At 40.4% G+C, this 16,944-nt stretch overlaps 1 protein-coding gene across 2 annotated transcripts in view; it reads left to right on the top strand.

The window, feature by feature from the left end:
* LOC135320998 (trafficking protein particle complex subunit 9-like) overlaps positions 1-16,944 on the top strand; it is a 115,198-nt gene that overhangs the window by 16,015 nt on the left and 82,239 nt on the right. The window contains exon 5 of one of the 2 annotated variants that reach the window (XM_064484261.1): positions 10,319-10,543. In XM_064484261.1, the coding sequence (XP_064340331.1) occupies positions 10,476-10,543 (68 nt within the window). In that variant the 5' untranslated portion in view covers positions 10,319-10,475. Of the gene's footprint in view, positions 1-10,318; positions 10,544-15,306; positions 15,667-16,944 lie in introns of those variants that run through there. The other variant, XM_064484262.1, reaches the window with a different exon arrangement.

Here is a 16,944-nt window from a genome sequence, read left to right on the forward strand (position 1 = left end):
ACGCAGCTGGCGCTGGCAGGCTCAGGGCTGGAACCCAGGCTGCACAGGATGCATTCTCAATGGCTCCTCTGATCAGCCCCATGTTGAGTGGTTTCCCGAACTCCTGTGAGTCCATAAATGACCGATTTTAGCGATCTCAGATTCATGAAGCCTTCAAAGGAGAGACACCAGTGAGAATGTTAGACAGAGTGGCATAAATTAAAATTGTACATTTTCACAAATGTTGCTTTCTCAGGCAATGAGTTAAAAACTTTATATTTTTTTAATTTAGTGCTCTGTAAACACTAAAATCAAAACATTAAAATGATTATAGTGCAAAATTGGAGTGGGCTTTGAAAGTCCAACCATTTCTAATGATGTTGCTTGTTTTTCTCTAGTGGTGCTTATTGACAGAAAAATTTACAAAGACTGAATTGTTTCTATGTAGTCTTAGTATGGAGGAAAGTTTTGTCAGTGAATATTGTAAGTAAAATCTTTACTCTTTTCTTTCCTGATGATGAATATGTAAGTTGTTTTCATGGCTTAAGTACATTTCCTCATTTGTGAAATTTGAGTGATGCCCTTTACCTTGTTTGACTGTGAGAGGTGGACGACTTGTATATGAAGCACCCAAGAGCTGCTTAGTAAAAATATGCTGTCACAAGGACAGATAGTTTAGAAGGATCAACTCTGAATACTAAAGAGAGTGGCTTGTTTCTGATGCATATTCAATATGCATATTTATGAATATATGAATATGGCTTAAAGTAACAAGGATTCAGGTTTTTGTGTGTGTGTGTGCAGTATGAAGTTTTAATGAAATCTTTATCATTCTAGTGAGACAGGGACTAGTTAAATCACCTTAAGCAGACGGCCTTGAATATTATTTACACAGAATGTGTGTTGTTACAACTCAGAATACATGTTGCCGTGTAACCATCCACTCAGACATTTAAATTCGTAGGAATCTGACCAGAAACATTAAGTTTAGAAAAATCTACATTGATCATTTTCAGGGAATAAGGTTCTCTCTTTTGTGATTAAAGAAAATTTTGATTTATTTTTCTGCACTCTTAATAGGTTTTAAAATATCAAAATATTGATTTGACATGTCACTTTTTTTAATAGAATAAATCTCATGCTGTTTTAATGTGCAAATAAATGTTTTTGAATTTCAATACACTTGTATGCTTTCCTGGCTCTTTGAGAAGTATTTTGCAAGATACCTAGATTAATTACTGTTGGAAAAATACAGACGTGACTTTTATGAATATAGGCCTAGAACAGATCTGTTGGTTTTTGCTACAGTGCAAGACATGAGGCCTAGGAGTGATTTGCTGCTGATTGCCAGGAGGACAGATCCCAGATCTCAGTCTCCCCTCCTGTAAAATGAAGTGGCTGGACTGGATTCTTTCCTCTACTAAGAAGTTTCCATGAGCCTGTGTCTTTTGTTTATATTCAGGAGTATTAGCAATGTCAGATTAAATACTGAATACACCTCCCTTCCCCGAAGCAAAGTGCAGTATGTGCTACATAAGATATAATTTTCTGATTCTTCTTTCTGATCCAACAGGCAATTTTTGTTTTGCATCTTTCCCAGCAACCTGGAAGGTGTTTTTAGCCATAGGTGGTGCTGTTGCACCTTCTAACAGTCTTAATATTCCTTTTGCAAAAGAAGGTTTAACAAATGTTATTTTGTTTTGATTCCGTTGCTTAGTGCTTCAGAATAGCACAATGTCCATTATGTCTTTCTACCTGGAAAAATTATTCTGCTTATGTCTTAGACTTATTCTGTCATCTCGCTGTTAACATTTCAGACTTGCTGTGCAAACAATGGCAAAATCGGTCTTTTCTTCCAGTGTTAGCAAACAGTGAGCCGGAATTTTATAAAGCAGCTAAGAGCGGCCTCTGGAGCACCTTAAAGCTGAAAAGTGTACTGAGTTCCCTGAGTATTGACCCAGCAGCTATGTATCATTTGTTGGGAGGTGATTTTGTACATATAAGAAGGGGTGTAGTTTTTTGTCTTGGGTTTGCGTGCACGTGCTGCCACTGAGCCACGTGAGCCTGAGTTAGTTTGCTCTGAGTTTTTCCCTCGTCTGTGAAATGGGGACGCTCGTATCTGCTTTGCAGAATTGTGAGAATTAGAAATTATGTAAAGTGTTTAGCACAGTGGGAATGTCAAAGGGCTCATAAAGTTTAGCTCCTGTTTTGTATGAAGCCATCATTTTACAGTCTTTGGCAGTTACTAAGAAACAGGAAAATAAGAAAAGCTGGTTTTATGCTGAAAGATATTTGAGGAGGTTCCATAGTTCCTATACCCATAATTTAGCATCAGCAGGGTCAGGACAGTTACACAGTCGCCCTGAACCAATGTTAAGCCACAGAATTTTTTGTTACTTCATATATATTGGGGCTTAAGGGGACCCAATACCTATACAAATGTTTTCTCCAGCAGCCAACTGAGAGATGACACAGAAGAACAGGCAGGCGATAAATGTCTCCTGTATTACTGATGAAGCCACGTTCTCCATGAACTTCAGGGCTGTGGGAAAATGCGTGTCATGATACTGTGCCCCAGAACTAGAGACTCATGCAGTCCCAGTTAGCTCTGGGCCACAGTGAGCCTTCCCTTAAGAGGATCTGCCCCATCATGCACAGGGCTGCCCTGCCATGGAGCTGAGCATCCCGGGTGCTTCCCAATGGTGGCCAACACTGGAGGGAAAGGAAAGGTTTCATATGCCCTGCTTGTAGATCCGGACTCACACCTCAATCTGTTAGTGTGAGGAGGGCTAGCCGTTGTCCAGGGGTCAGGGGTGTGAAGGGAAAAACACTCTCCATGGACCAGATTGTGGAGGAGGCATCCCTTCCCTCAGTTTAAACAGGTGGTGGGATGCAACAGAAGGGTGCTCCCCAAGAGTTTATAAGAGGGGAAATAAGGATTTCCTTTGGGACTCAGACTAGCCATGAAACACAGAAGATGATTAGAAGGGAGATTTGTAAATCACTTTCTTATTAAATTCACATTTGTTGAGCACCAAAAATGTGCTACATTCTTTTCTGAGCGTTTTACAGAAATGAATCCTTCAATCTTCACAACAAGTGTGTAAGGAAGGTTTGATAGTTATCCCAGGTATACAATGTGGAAATTGAGGCACGGAGAGAGTAAGTTGGCCAAAGTCACAGAGCTAGTAAGTGACAGAGCTGGTATTTAAACCCTGGCTGTCTGGTTTCCAGGCTCCCAGGGATGGGCTTTGGGTGTTTAGCGGTATCTGCATCCCTGGATATCTGTACCTCTGTGCATCACTTAGCTCAGAAAGGACAGGGAAAGGAGAGTTACACAGGTGCTCACAGTCGTGTCTCAGCCACAGTCCACGGACAGTGCACTGTGATTGGCGTTAAAAGTCTTCTGGGCAGCAGATCTTTTCGTATAACAGAAATTTAGTCCATTCAGTTAATCTAGAAACCCTTCCTGCTCTGCTTCTGTCCACTATTGTCATGTGACTGCCTGCCTGTGATTGGGCTGTTGAGGAGAATCTGTACTCATGGTTGAACTCTGATATTTCAGTCTGGTTTGTAGTTTCACATCTCCTGTTACATTAATAAATTAAATTTCTGGTTTTCTTGCATCAGTCTCTCATGAGTTTGGTTAATTTGAAACCAGTCCATGGGAGCCCAGGGGTGCTGACGGTATAATTTCTGAGCACGTTGTGGCACTTCTACCTGTGCGGACCTGCGTGGAAGATTTCTGCACAGCAATGACCCAGGCACTCAGCTATAAACGCTGGGCGTGCTTGCTGTTAGATAGTACATTATTCCCAAAACAGGGACCTGGCTGATCTGGTGGTCTGCTTTGTAATGAAGATATCTAAAGAATTTATCTTGTTCCCCTCTCCCCATGTCTCCCCTAAAGGTAAACTAAGCCTTTTTACTCATTGCGGATTCTACAATCTCTGCCTCATCCCATCTTTCACGAAGTTCCTCCTTACTATCACACAACTGTTAAAGACTATTTCCTTTGATTATACACAATAAATATGGGAGCATTTGAGAGGTTCTAGGAGTTGGCTCCCTAATCCCTCTCCCTTTCTTTCCTTTTTCCACAGTCTTGAGTAATTCATTCCATGTTGGTAAGACTTCTGCCAGCCAGAACCCACAGTTCCAGGTGAGAAGGATGCAGACTTTATCTCTCCTACCCGAGGGAGAGAGAGAAGAGAATTGAGGTCTGCTCCCCCGTGGTCCCTTTCTGCCCCAGGGCCACTCATGTTCACCTGCAGCCTTCTGGCCTCTGCTCAGAAGGCCTCTGTCCCAGGACTGACTGCAGCCTTTTCTTCCCTTGTCTATATTTCCCGTGCCTTTCAGAAGTTGGTCTCTTCTCTGCAATTCAACCCTGGCAGATGTGATGTTGGTCAGCGAGCTGGTGGGCAGTCATTTGGTGACTCCCAGGAGCCATGATGATTCTCCTGAGTCTCTCATTCGGGGTTACAAAACTGTCGAGCACCGGAGGAAGCCCATTCACGTGAGGTCAACACAACATCACATCACTTTCATTTTGTTTTTGAATTTTCAGTGGAGAAAGTATTTGTAGGATACTGTTCCAGATTTTCGGCCGCCTGCTTTCCTCACCATTATTTCCTTGTTGGCTCTGGCGCTTGTTTAAAGAACCAGGTTTCTTCTCTGGTCATTTGTAGCAGCTGGGCTTGCCGAATCCTTGATCTGCATTTGAAGCAGAATGCTTCTTCGTGATGTCAAACTGATTTTCCTTGTCATGTCTTAATAATTTGTGTACACTCATCAACTGTTTCAAGTGAAATGCTCTTTTCCAATTTCGGTTAACTCACATTTACTGAACTCCTGCTTTCATGCTGAGGGCAGTTTCTTCTTCCTGTAATAAAATTTAGCAATTTGCATTTACTATGGGAAGGTAACTGGCTGGAGGTGCTTTTTTTCTTACCAGTTTTAATAACAATTCACCCATTAAAATGTACGGCGGTTTTTACTCTATGCCCAGAATTGTTCATCCCAGTCAATCTTAGAAAATTTTCATCCCCCCAACAGGAAGCCCCTTACGCATATGCAGACATTCCCATCTTCCCCATCCTCCCACAGCCCCAGAAAGCCACTTTTCTCTCTCTGTGAATTTGCCTGTGCTGGAAATTTCATGTAAATCTAGTTACTTCATGTAAGTGGAACCATCTATTGTGACTGACTTCTTTCACACTGAGTAACGTTTTCAATATTTGTCCAAGTTGTGGCCTGGGTCAGTACTCTATGCCTTGCTATTGCTGAATAATATTCCTCTGTATGGCTGGGCCCCTCTGTTTACCCATTCATCACGTGATAGACATTTGTGTTGTTTCTGCTCTTTGGCTGTGATGAGTAATGGCGCCGTGAATATTCCTGTAGGAGTTTTTATATGAACATTTGTTTTCAGTTCTCTTACGTGTGTGCTCAGGAAGCAAAATTGCCTGGTCATTCAGAAACCAAATGTTCAACTCTCTAAGGACCTGCCAGGCGTTTTTCCAAAGTGGCCAGGCTGTGTTACATCCTCACCAGCAACGTCTGCGACCTCTGCATCTTCTGTGTCCTCATTAGTGCTTGTTACTCTTTTTTTGATTATAACCTATTGTAGTGAGTGTGAAGCGGTTTCTCCTAGTGGTTTTGACTTGATTTCCCTTACAGCTAATGATATTGAACATCGTTTCTTTGTGCTTATTGGCCATTTGTATATTTTCCTTGAAAAATACTTTTCAGATCCTCTATTCATATTTTAATTGAGTTGCCTTTTTATTGTTGAGTTGTAGGAGGTCCTTTTTTTTTTTTATATAGATACAAATTCCTTATCAGATAAATGATTTGAAAAAATTTTCTCCTGTGTGTTGTTTTTTCACTTTCTGTATGGTGTCATTTGAAGCAAAGTTTTTAATTTTGATGAACTCCAATTTATCTCTGTTTTCTTTTTTCCTTGTGCTTTTGTGGTAATATTTAATATCTGAGGTATTTTATTTAACCTTTTATATATAAAATAACTTAATTATTAGGACCGTTCTAGGAGACGGGTGCTGTTGTTGTCCCCAGTCTATGGATAGGAGACTGAGTTTCAGAAAATTTCACTGACTTATCAGTGTCAAAGCTACACAGTGCTGTTGGAATTCAGACCCTCATGTTTGTCCCAAGTACCTGTGATCCTCACCACCATGCTCCACTCCTTCCTGGAACCGTTAATGAAAAAGTCTTTAATTTTGATTTCTTGTTAGTTTTTGTTTTTCTCATTGGGGCTTCATCTCCTCATTTCCTTAAAGAGATCAGTGTAGGTTTATTTTAGGTCTCTTGTAGGCAGAAGCATTGCTATCAGTTAACTTCTTTATTACTCACTCCCCAGTGATGGCTTTTGCTAATTGACCTAATCAAGTCATGCTTAAGTCTTTCCTTCTCATGACACTAACAACAGAGTCATGACTTACTGAATGCTCAAAGCAGAAAGTACTTGATTGATTTTATTTTGCTAACCAATCAAACCAATCAAATAAATACCCGGTGTTGAAACATACGGTAAGCCCTCCAGAATAGGGTCACTGTCTTCCTTGTGTTTCATTTGTTTGGTCACAGGGTCTGGATAGTGCCTTGCTGTCCAGCAGTTTTGTTAGGATACGGTGCTTGTGAATCATTCTAAGGACAGAATTTTGACAACAGACTGTGTTGTTCATTTCACGGGGGAAAAGTTAATATAGAAATACTGCTCAGATCTATTTTAAAATTAAGTTTGGAAATTTGAGAAGAGTTCAAGAAACCATACAATGATCTTTTTCAATAATTTTAGATCTATCTTAGACAAATTATGGTTACATAGCAGAGTAACTTATCAAGTAGATTTGACAAGAGGAGTGTATTATTGATTATTTGTTTTAGTTGAAATATTCTACCTGGGATAAAATATTCAGTGCCCATAAATGAACAAATATGTTTGTATTTCTATGCAACATGGGAGTAGACTTCATATGTTTCTATATAATATATATGACTGTGTGTTTTAATCTGTCTGTCAGTGTTTTTATAGTTTTTCAGCAATGTTGTAACTTTGGAATTCTTCTAAGAAAATCACCTCAGATTCTAGTGCAGTTTGTACTGTGTATGCTGTCGTATGCATGGGATTCCACTGTCCCCTTAGTGAGGAATTTCCTCTTCTATTGTGTTAGTATCAGAGTTAAAGGAACTGTGATTTCTAGGCCTTTGCTTTCCATGTGTTTGCACTTGGGTGTCAATCACAATTTTCCCTTTCTTGAGTTTTCATTGTTCAATTAGAATTTTTGAAAATAACTTAATTTGTTGCATCGATCTCCCTAGAAACTTGATGTGTTTGTGCTTTTCAGTTTTCAATTAATGAAAAATGTAAATACACTCTTGTTTTTAAGTAGTCCTTTTTCACTAGATATTTGTTTACCTCTTTATAGTTAAAATATTTTTTTCCCAATGAGTGAATCGGTGTGTATATTTTAAAAGAAACTTTACTTTTTATTCTTTTTATTGTAACAGTTATATTCATTGTAGAGAATTTAGAAAATAAGGATAAACACAGTAATAACTTCACAATGGCCTCTAATCTCACCTGGAGATACAGTTGTAAGGATTGAAATTGAGAATTACAAGTCCTCTTAAATTGTTCTTCTTTTTCAAGTACGATTTGGTTACTGAGACCCTTGAATTCCCATATGAATTGTAGCAGCAGCTACTCAGTTTCTGCAGAGGAGCCCGCTGGGATTGTGATCGAGACCACGTTGAATATACGGATCGCTTTGAGGAGCACTGCCTTTCCAAGAGCTCTGGCTTCTGATCCAGGAATATGCGTGGTGTGTCTGTCCAGTTATTTAGGTCTTCTTTAATTTTTTTTTCAACAATGCTTTGAGTTTACAGAGTTTTATTTTACTTTTTGTTTTTTGCCTTTATACTGAGGACAAGTGTGCAAGGTACCAGAATCAGAAGTGTATTTGAGCCCCGCCACTTGCTGCCACCATGGTCGCTGCGCTCTTGCTTCACCCGCTCTACAATCTTGCACAGAATAGGACCTCAGTAACTCTCTCTCTCTCGAATGATTGTATGATTGTTGGATGATGCTTGAGAGTCCTTGTGATGATTTTATTTCCCCAGCCTTTCCCCACTTCTTTACTATGCCCTTTCTCTTCCTTTCCTCCAGCCTGGGTTTCAGTCTACCTGTGGCATTGATTTTTCTTGTCTGTAGACACTACCTTTCACTGGTTCACGATCATTTTACATGTGGGCTGTGGAAAATTGCTAGATGTCAAGAAAGAGCCAATCGATTGCATGCTAGTATTTTTAGAGTGTGTTACTGTTTTATCGATTGAAATTAAATCAGGCTGACCCCCTGAGCCCTCCCGTGAGCTGTTTTCGCCTTCCAACAGGTGATATTGCTCTGGTTGCTGAATGTGCCCTTTCCCCAGACTTGGTTTTGGAGTTAAGTCACCATCAGTGGAGCCCTCTCTTTAAAAGATGAAGAGAACATTTGCTCCTTCTCCCTGGTTGGGGACTTGGATGAGATGAGGTACCAGATAAAGAATGGAGCCCCACCTCATTCTAACACCCGCTCGTTCCATTCCTTTCTCCAGGGAAAAAGAGTACAATTCAACACTATAAACATTGATTGTGAGCTAATGAGATAGACAGGACAACCGATCATTTATTAAATATCCTTTCATGCCAGAAACAAATGTATTATACACACAAAAAGCACGCAAAGCACGGTAGTAACGTGATTACACACGTGGGTCCGAGTTCGAGTCCTGCTCTGGAGTGACCAGTCCTGAGAGATGGAGAAATGTTAGGTCAGCTTAGCTTCTCCCGGACTTGTTTGCTGTCCTGCAAAGACGGGCTTGCTAGGCGTCCATCCCCCTTAGAGGTGCTGTGGGGTGTAAATGGCGCGTGGGCAGCCCAAGCACAGCTGCTCATTCCTCGTAAGGGCAGGATAGCATAGCTTTTGTGATTACGGCTTTAAGACCGTCCCGTGTAGACTCTTAGTGCTCCGAAGGGATGCCTTGTGGTTTGGAGATGGGATTCTCACTTCTGTAAATACCCAAGGATTGTGTTATTGGGCCATGCTGATTTGAATCTATTCTTTAGAAAGTACATATTGTAGATATATTTTTCAAGCATGCATGCTTTTTTCTTTTATTATTTATAGTTCTACCCTCTCTCTTGGTGTGACTTTTCATGGAATCCAGGAAAAAGTCCTAAGCCACCTGCCTCTTCACACTTCTCCGTGGTGGTTTTCTTCCCTGACTAGAAGAGGGTTCTGCATAGGAAATTTTCTTTGTTCCCCTTTTCTTGGAGTCTCTCTGTCTGTCTGCCCATCTCTCACCTGTCCATCTGTCCATTTATCTACCCACTGAATCTTCTGACATGTTCCAGAAAGCATTTCAGGCAGCTTACAGAAGAACAGATACCAAATAAACAGGTGAGAAAATGGGGCCAAGTTCAGACAGTGAGGCTAGGAGGCAAGCCTGTGTGAGGGTTGCAGGCATGAGAGACACGCATCTGCCCTGTGACTTATAAGATCGACAGCAACAGTGTGCCTGAGGCTCCCAGCAGACACAGGTAAACAGGGTTTGTGGGAGATGCTCACTGGCTGCGAAATAAATAAGTGGCTTAGGAGATGCCCAGCCTTTCCAGCTACTAAGGCTTAGGAGAATATTTTGAGTTTCTTCCAAAATCAGAATATTGCATCTTTTCTTTTTTCAGAGATCTATGTATAGTTTGTTACATTTTATACCTGGAAATTTCTCCAAAACTGCTTCCCACATGAGTCCCATGGCTCGGGAATGGGGTGGTTCTGCTCATTGACGGGGGTTGGCCAGAAACAGAAAATGACAGCCTCAAAGGAGCCTGGGATTTGTCAGTTATGTTTTGTCAGTACTGTAGAGTTCAAACTCTTTCACAGTATCTCTCCATCTGAGGCGGCAGCGTGCTCTCTTACCAGAATCAGGAGCTCAGGACCACAGGGTGGTGCGGGCTGAATGCACTGCCGTCAAGACAGCTGTGCTAGTCACTGCAGGTGTGGTTCTTTTACATACGGCATTTCATGTTCTTTACTAGAATGTTTCAACAGGGAGTTAATTAACTGAGTCAATTCACATTTAATAAATATGATGCTTTGTTGAAAAGACAGTTATAGGCAGAATATAAGCTGTGAAGAGTTTAAAAACGGTTTCATTACTGAAATTTCTGTAGGGAAGATACACAGTTTATCTTATTTATTCCTCTCTTTTAAAGTAACAAAGAAACAAGACAGAAAATGCAAAGGATGGTTTCTGTTCCTCCTCTCCGCTTGCAGGTGCCCTCACCTCCAGTAGCATCCATCCAGACACCAGCACTGACACTGGCCGTGCTCAGAACTGCCTCAGCCCTGAAGACACAACTGACAAATAGAAGGGGGCCACGCCCTGTTACAGCAGGTGCTCTCACTTTGTGGGTCCTTATGTAACTGCACGATGTTAATCAGGATCGCCCGTTCTACATTGTGTAGCGCTGCGGCGGTGTCTCCTAGTTACTTGTTTCTGTAAGTATTCATGTATTATTCCCCACTGCGTGGTACTACACGTCTAAAAATGCTTTTTTCAGATGAAAAATAATTTGCATTTAATATAATAAGTCTGAAAAAAGGGGCAAAATAGTCTATCCTGGTCCCGCTACTCAGAGATAATAATTAACAATTTAACATTTATTTTCTATTCTTTTCGTCAGTGTGTATCAGCTCTGTCATAAAAACCAGTGAGCACTCTGTCCCTGTTTACTGTGCGGAGATCTCCATTTTCCATTCGGCTTATTACATGTTTTTCTACAATATTCTATCTCCCCTGGCATGATTTTTAATGACCAGTGTAGCATTCTGTCTTAAGGAATGCATCGTCCATTTTACTTCGGACTTAAATAAACTTTTAAATTCCAAGTATACTTAACTGAAATACTGAAAAGAGAACTGTGGTGGTACAGGAAGGCCCCTAACTCCCTTCCCATTATTTCCTGAGAGTAAAAGCTGTGGAAAATTTGGTATATATATTTCATGACCTTTAGGCCTATGAGATACATATATATACACATATGAGAAATCAATGTATAGGTGTGTGTATATATGATTTATTTAAAAATGAGACCATACTATATGTTTTTCTGCAGCTCGCTTTATTCACTCAGGGGTATATCATAGACGTCCTCCCACTCCAGACTCACCCGGTCCTTTCAGATAGATTGGAGGGGTCTCCTGATGTGCGGGTGTCGTCTCTTGTCCACGGACACATTTGGTGGGAGAGTGCTGTGGACAAGGCCCTGGACCACGGCGAAACGCCGGCTCCCTCAGCGCCCGCAGCTCGCCTTGATTTAACGTAACATTGTCTTAATGGTGGACAGTTAAGTTTTCTCCACTTTCCACTGTCAGAAAGAATGTTTGACTTGCATCCTTCTTGTACAGACATTCCTGTGATCTTGTATGTATATTCCTTTAGTTAAGGCTTCTGGAAATTTAGTCCCTGGATGTGACACTTACATTCATCACAGACTCCTTTCAAGTGACTCTAGAATTTCCTTCTCCATTGGGGAATGAAAAAATGCACAATTACTTATGTAACCAATTCTCTATCGCTGGATATGATTTCACTTCAGTTTTTCTTCCCACCTTTGTAAACAGTGCTGTGTAAATGTCCTGATGGATACATCTGTTTGGACTGATTGTTTTTTTCTAAAGGAAACGATTCCTAGAAGTGGAGTTGAGTCAGTGTGTATGTACGTTTTTCAGAGTTTACATATCCATTGATATGTCATCCTCTGAAAAAGTCGCTCATGATTTGTTCTCCCACAGATGGACACTAAGTAGAATATCTTAAAAATATTCGCCAATATGATAAGCAAAAGTGCTTTTTCATTGTTTTAGTTTGCATTTGATGACCAGTGAAGTTTTGAGCTTTTTTCACTCATTAGCCTTTTGAATTTTTTAAAATGAATGATTCATTTTTTCCTTTGCAAACATTTAAGTGAGGGAGCTCCTTGTTGCTTTGTGACAGCTCTTTGTATGTTATGAAAATTTACTTCGTGACTTCATCAACATGTATCACAGAGCTTTTTCTTGTCATTTCTTTCCTTTCATTTTGTTCAGAAAGTTTTTTATTCTTGTTGTGGCTCAAACTACTCTTAAGATAGTAAATGTCTTCCTTATGGGTTTTATCTTTGACATTCTTAGAAATACTTCCTTATAATGGAATAAATCTCTTCTGTAGGTTTTTTTAATCTCTAAGGTGGTGATTATAATAGTACTTGTTATACTGAGGAGAAGTTGAGTTAATAAGAGCAAAGGGTTGTATTTGCTGTTATTAGTACTTTTTAATATTTACATCACTATGTGCAATTTATCTTGTGGTCATTATGACAGGAATAGAATTTATTCTTTCTAGGTGATTCTGATTGTCCCAGGACAATTATTGAATTCATACTTTTCTCTTTGATTTGAAATCCCACCTGTACAAAATAATTACATACACTAGAGTCTCTTTTTGAACTCATGGTTCCTTTCTGTCAATCTCCCTTCCTTACTCCAGCACCATATCTTACATATTGTAAAAATTTATTTAATCACTGGCAGTCTGATTTTTTTTTGATTCTTTTCTTCCATCCCAAATTTTCCTGTCTACTATTATGACTTTATTATTCCTGAAGAGTTCCAAAATATTTTGTTCAAGTTAAAAAAAATCAGATTGGAATTTTCATGGGAGTTTTTAGTAAGTTTTGAATTATTCTTAGGAGAACTTACATCTTTACAAAACTGCTTTCCTCCATGCAATATGTTTATGTCTCTACATTCATACCTCTTACTTTAACACTCAGTATAGTCCTGAAGTTTCTCCATTTAGAACATGGGCATTATTTTTGAATTTATTCGTTTATTGTTTATGTTTTTGTTAATTTTGTGAGAATTTTTTGCTATTATATATTTAAATGCTTAAAACTGACATTTAGTAAGGAAGATTCGGTTTGTCAATACTCAATTTGTAACTTGTCATTTAAAATTGTAAGTATTAAGCACTTGTTCCAGAATCCTTTCTTTTCTGTTTTTAAAAATTTGTTTCCAAGATTCTCAAAATGGTCATAGCTAAGTAGTAGTATAGGTGGGGAGACAGATGGAGAGAGGTAGTGTGGCTCATGTACAGACTGTGAGCAGTTTCATGGCTGCCTTTAGGCTGGAGAAGCCGCAGAAGAGCCCAGGTTAGACCGGGGGTGGCTTTGTATGCACTTGAAAGCCAGCTCTCCTGCCTGTATGGTGAAGCCTGGTGGGCGTGGCAGGTAGATGATCAAGGTCCGATGGAGGTCATTGGCTGCACAGAGCACTGTGTCTGTGAGAACTGGCTAACATTACCATGGGTAATGCTTGGCGCCAGGAACACTGCAGGGGAGCTGGGGAGCCTGTGTGTTAAGGATTTTCCAGTCCTGGGAGTGGGAAGAGCAGACTCTGCATTCTGATCTGAGTTTGAATTCATCCTCTTTAGTTTACTGGTCCTCTGACTTTTGTCAAGTTATACATCCTCTTTGAACTCCTGTTTACTTGTCTCTCAAAACAGGAGAATTACAGCCTGCTGCTAGAGTGTTTGATCAGGGTAAATGATTTGTGTCTATAAGATGCCACGTACAGTCACAATCTCAGTGAGAAATGGGCTGTCACCTCTTCTTCTGCAACTCAGTGCTCCATAAGACAACGGGGGAAATCCAGTCCCTAATTTGTGTGTGATGCAATGAGGAACAAATTTAACGTCTTGCCTTTCCCTAGCAGTATTCTTACTTCTTTGCTTCACTTACCTCTTTCCTCCTTTACTCTCCCCTTTCACCTCCTCCACCAAAAGAGACTGATTCTGTCTCAGAACACTACATTCAAATTACTTTAAATGTTGGCTCATCCCCATGAAATTACAGTGAAATTAAAAATAATCTGTACACGTCCCAGACATGATTATATTTGATTTATACACACACACACACACACACACACACACACACACACACAATCAGGATGCCTCCCGTTTGCTGAAGGAGAAGGACCACTTTTTCTGAGTTTTCATTCACTGAGCGTGAGAGGAAAGTCTCTTAAGCAGAAATTCACCTGGCTTCGTGCATGGTTTTTTAAATTGGATTTCTGCTTTGTGTCCATAGAAATATTCTCCTATTAGAAGAGGGGAAGTGGAGACATAGATATTCTGCTGAGATATTGGTGTCATCATATTTGAGTTGGAAAGGACTTATGACAGCATAGAGTTGTAACTTTTTATGGGTGAGAATCCATGATAGTGTAACTTGGACAAGAACCCGGGTCTTCTGTCTTCGTGTCCACGTGGATGAAGAGGCAACTGGGTGGGGGATGGCAGGGATCCTTCTTGCTTGAGTTCCAGGGTCTTGCTAGTTTTCATTGTTTAGCTGCCTTTAGTTTATGTCCATGTGGCCTCTCATGGGAAGGTCACTATGTCCTGATAGATTGAGTTTCTAATCAGCAAAAAGGTCTGGACCCACTAATGGTTCCCAGAGATTTTCTGCTGACCTGCTGACACTTAATATACATGAGACCTAAGAAATTCCTGGATATAAAATCCTTAATGTTATCATTTGCCCTCGAGTTCCATAGGAATGGAGTGCTGTCTCAGGCTGTCTAAGGCTAGATCTGAACAAAGATAGGGTGATAGGCTGCGCAGCTGGACCCTCCCCAGTCTAATGGGATTTCCACCTTAGTTTTTAGAATCAGGCAGATTAGTTCAAATCTTGCCTTTACCATTTATTAGCTTTGTGACCTTGAGGAAGAAACTTTACATTTTGAGGGACCAATTTTCTTTATCTGTAAATAAGTTCAGTATTTATTTTAGGGTTTTTGTTTTAGAATTGAATGAATCAATTCCCTCATTTATTCCTAAAATACAGATCACATGGTTCTATGCTGGTGCCTTAGTAGTTGATTACTAACGGACTCAGCAGTGAGAATGTGGGTGAGGACCCCTGGATAATAGAGCTTATATTCCAGGATATGCTTGTGAAAGACTGGATTGCAGTGGATTTTTAGTAAATGTCCACTCCATTCCTAATCCCCATTGATTGTGTATATATCTTTATAGTAATATATGAACAATTTTTTATTGCAATTTAAGTCTGTGTAGTATTTAAAGTATGTAGCTATAACAAAAATACGTGAAATAAAATGATCTGACTTTTATTTTCTTTTCAATAAGCAAAACAAAATAAAATAGAAAAGAAAAGAAAAAGTTTTGAAGGAGTAGAAATAATTTTATTTCCGTGGAATCAATTCCCTATGTTAGGTTTTTCGGTTGTGTTCTTAAACAGCATATAAAATTAGACAGGTTTTGTGTTCAGTGTTGATAGCTGGGTGAGTATAGTTTCTTTTTGTGGTTGTCTTTGATGAATTATTTGCACTAGATCATAAGTAATGTGCATGTTACATATTGGAAACGAGGAAACAGTGGAGACATACTACCTCCAATGCAGTCATTTTGTTACCGAGTCCAAACTCATTCTGCTCACCAAATGACAGGCCAATAAACCGGGAGATGAGGTGTTGGAGCAAGGAATAGTGACTTTATTTGCAAAGCTGGCAGATCCAGAAGATGGCAGACTGATGTCCTGGGGAATCATCTTCCACAAGTCAGAATTGAGTCTTCTTTTATACTAAAAAGGGGCGGGGTTTTGATTGGTTGTTGGAAACTTCTTGCTGTATGAATTGCTTGTCCTTTGAATCCGCTGTTCTTGCAGCTGTCCATGCGGATCAAATCATGTTGCCCCTGTGAAAACTCCAAAAAAAAAAACAAAGGTTATTCTCTATTTTGCAACTTGCCATCTCTACATAAGTGCAGATGAATTAGCATCCTTCAAGATCACGGCCAGGAGAATAGGCTGTCCTGGATATTTCAGTCTAAAGGCAACTTTCTTTTACAAATGGTGCAGAGCTAGCAAGTCTGAGCCTAGAAAACAGGGCACAGGGTTAAAGCCAAAGGAACAGACCTAACATGGGGTCAAAATTGTTCTTTTCTATTACAATTCCCTTTTCTGCTTCATAGATAATTTTAGTAAGAAACATGAGCAATTTTGTATTTTTGCTTCTTAATAACCGATAAGTGGGCCAACTATATTTTTGTGAGCAGAGATGCTGTGCGGGCATAGGGGTCACAGCACACTCTTGTTGGGGGTGGCCGACCCTGAAACATGTCTGATGCCACGTGAGTGTTGGTGAGGGTCCCCCTAGCCAGCGGCACTCTTCAGGAAGTAGCATATGTGCTTTGACTTCTTGAGACCTCAATTTCGGCTGCAGGAAATTTTTTCAGATACTGCGATTGAAAAATCACTCCAGCTGGGGATAATTAGGGAAAAAAGGAAAAGGAAAAGGGTTTGGAGTAGAGTAGAAGAGAAGGACATAAGTTCACGGAGCCTGAGTGCTTGGCAGCGGGGCCTCGGGAGAGAGAGGAGCAGAGGTGGGGAGGGGCCTGACCCCTGAACAGGCTCCTTCACCTGTCCCCGTGCCCAAGCCACATAGCTTCCAATGGGCCTGGGCCACCACTCTGGGCTGGATGTCACCCTGTGCAGAACCTTGAAAATCGAATGTAAGGGGTGGGCAGCACTCACCTAGGGGGTCACTGTGGATTTCAGTCAAGTCCACAGTGCCTTTTCTGGTCATGTGCCTTCACTTGTCCTTTATCTCAGGATCTGAGGAGGAGGAGAAAGGAACTCAGGTAGAGATCCAGGAAGATATCCGACTGTGTTAAGAGAGGACAGACACAGTTACAAGGGGACCGAGGACACTTGCAGCAAAGTAAAATGACTTCACAACTATTGCTTCAGAGCTGCAGGTGTGAGAGAGCCTAAGCCTGTTTCAGAGTGCAGGGGACAAGCGGAAAGGAATGGCAAAATTTCCACTGAAAATTGAAA

Source organism: Camelus dromedarius, unplaced genomic scaffold (genome assembly GCF_036321535.1).
Source record: "Camelus dromedarius isolate mCamDro1 unplaced genomic scaffold, mCamDro1.pat HAP1_SCAFFOLD_200, whole genome shotgun sequence".
Taxonomy (NCBI): Eukaryota; Metazoa; Chordata; class Mammalia; order Artiodactyla; family Camelidae; genus Camelus; species Camelus dromedarius.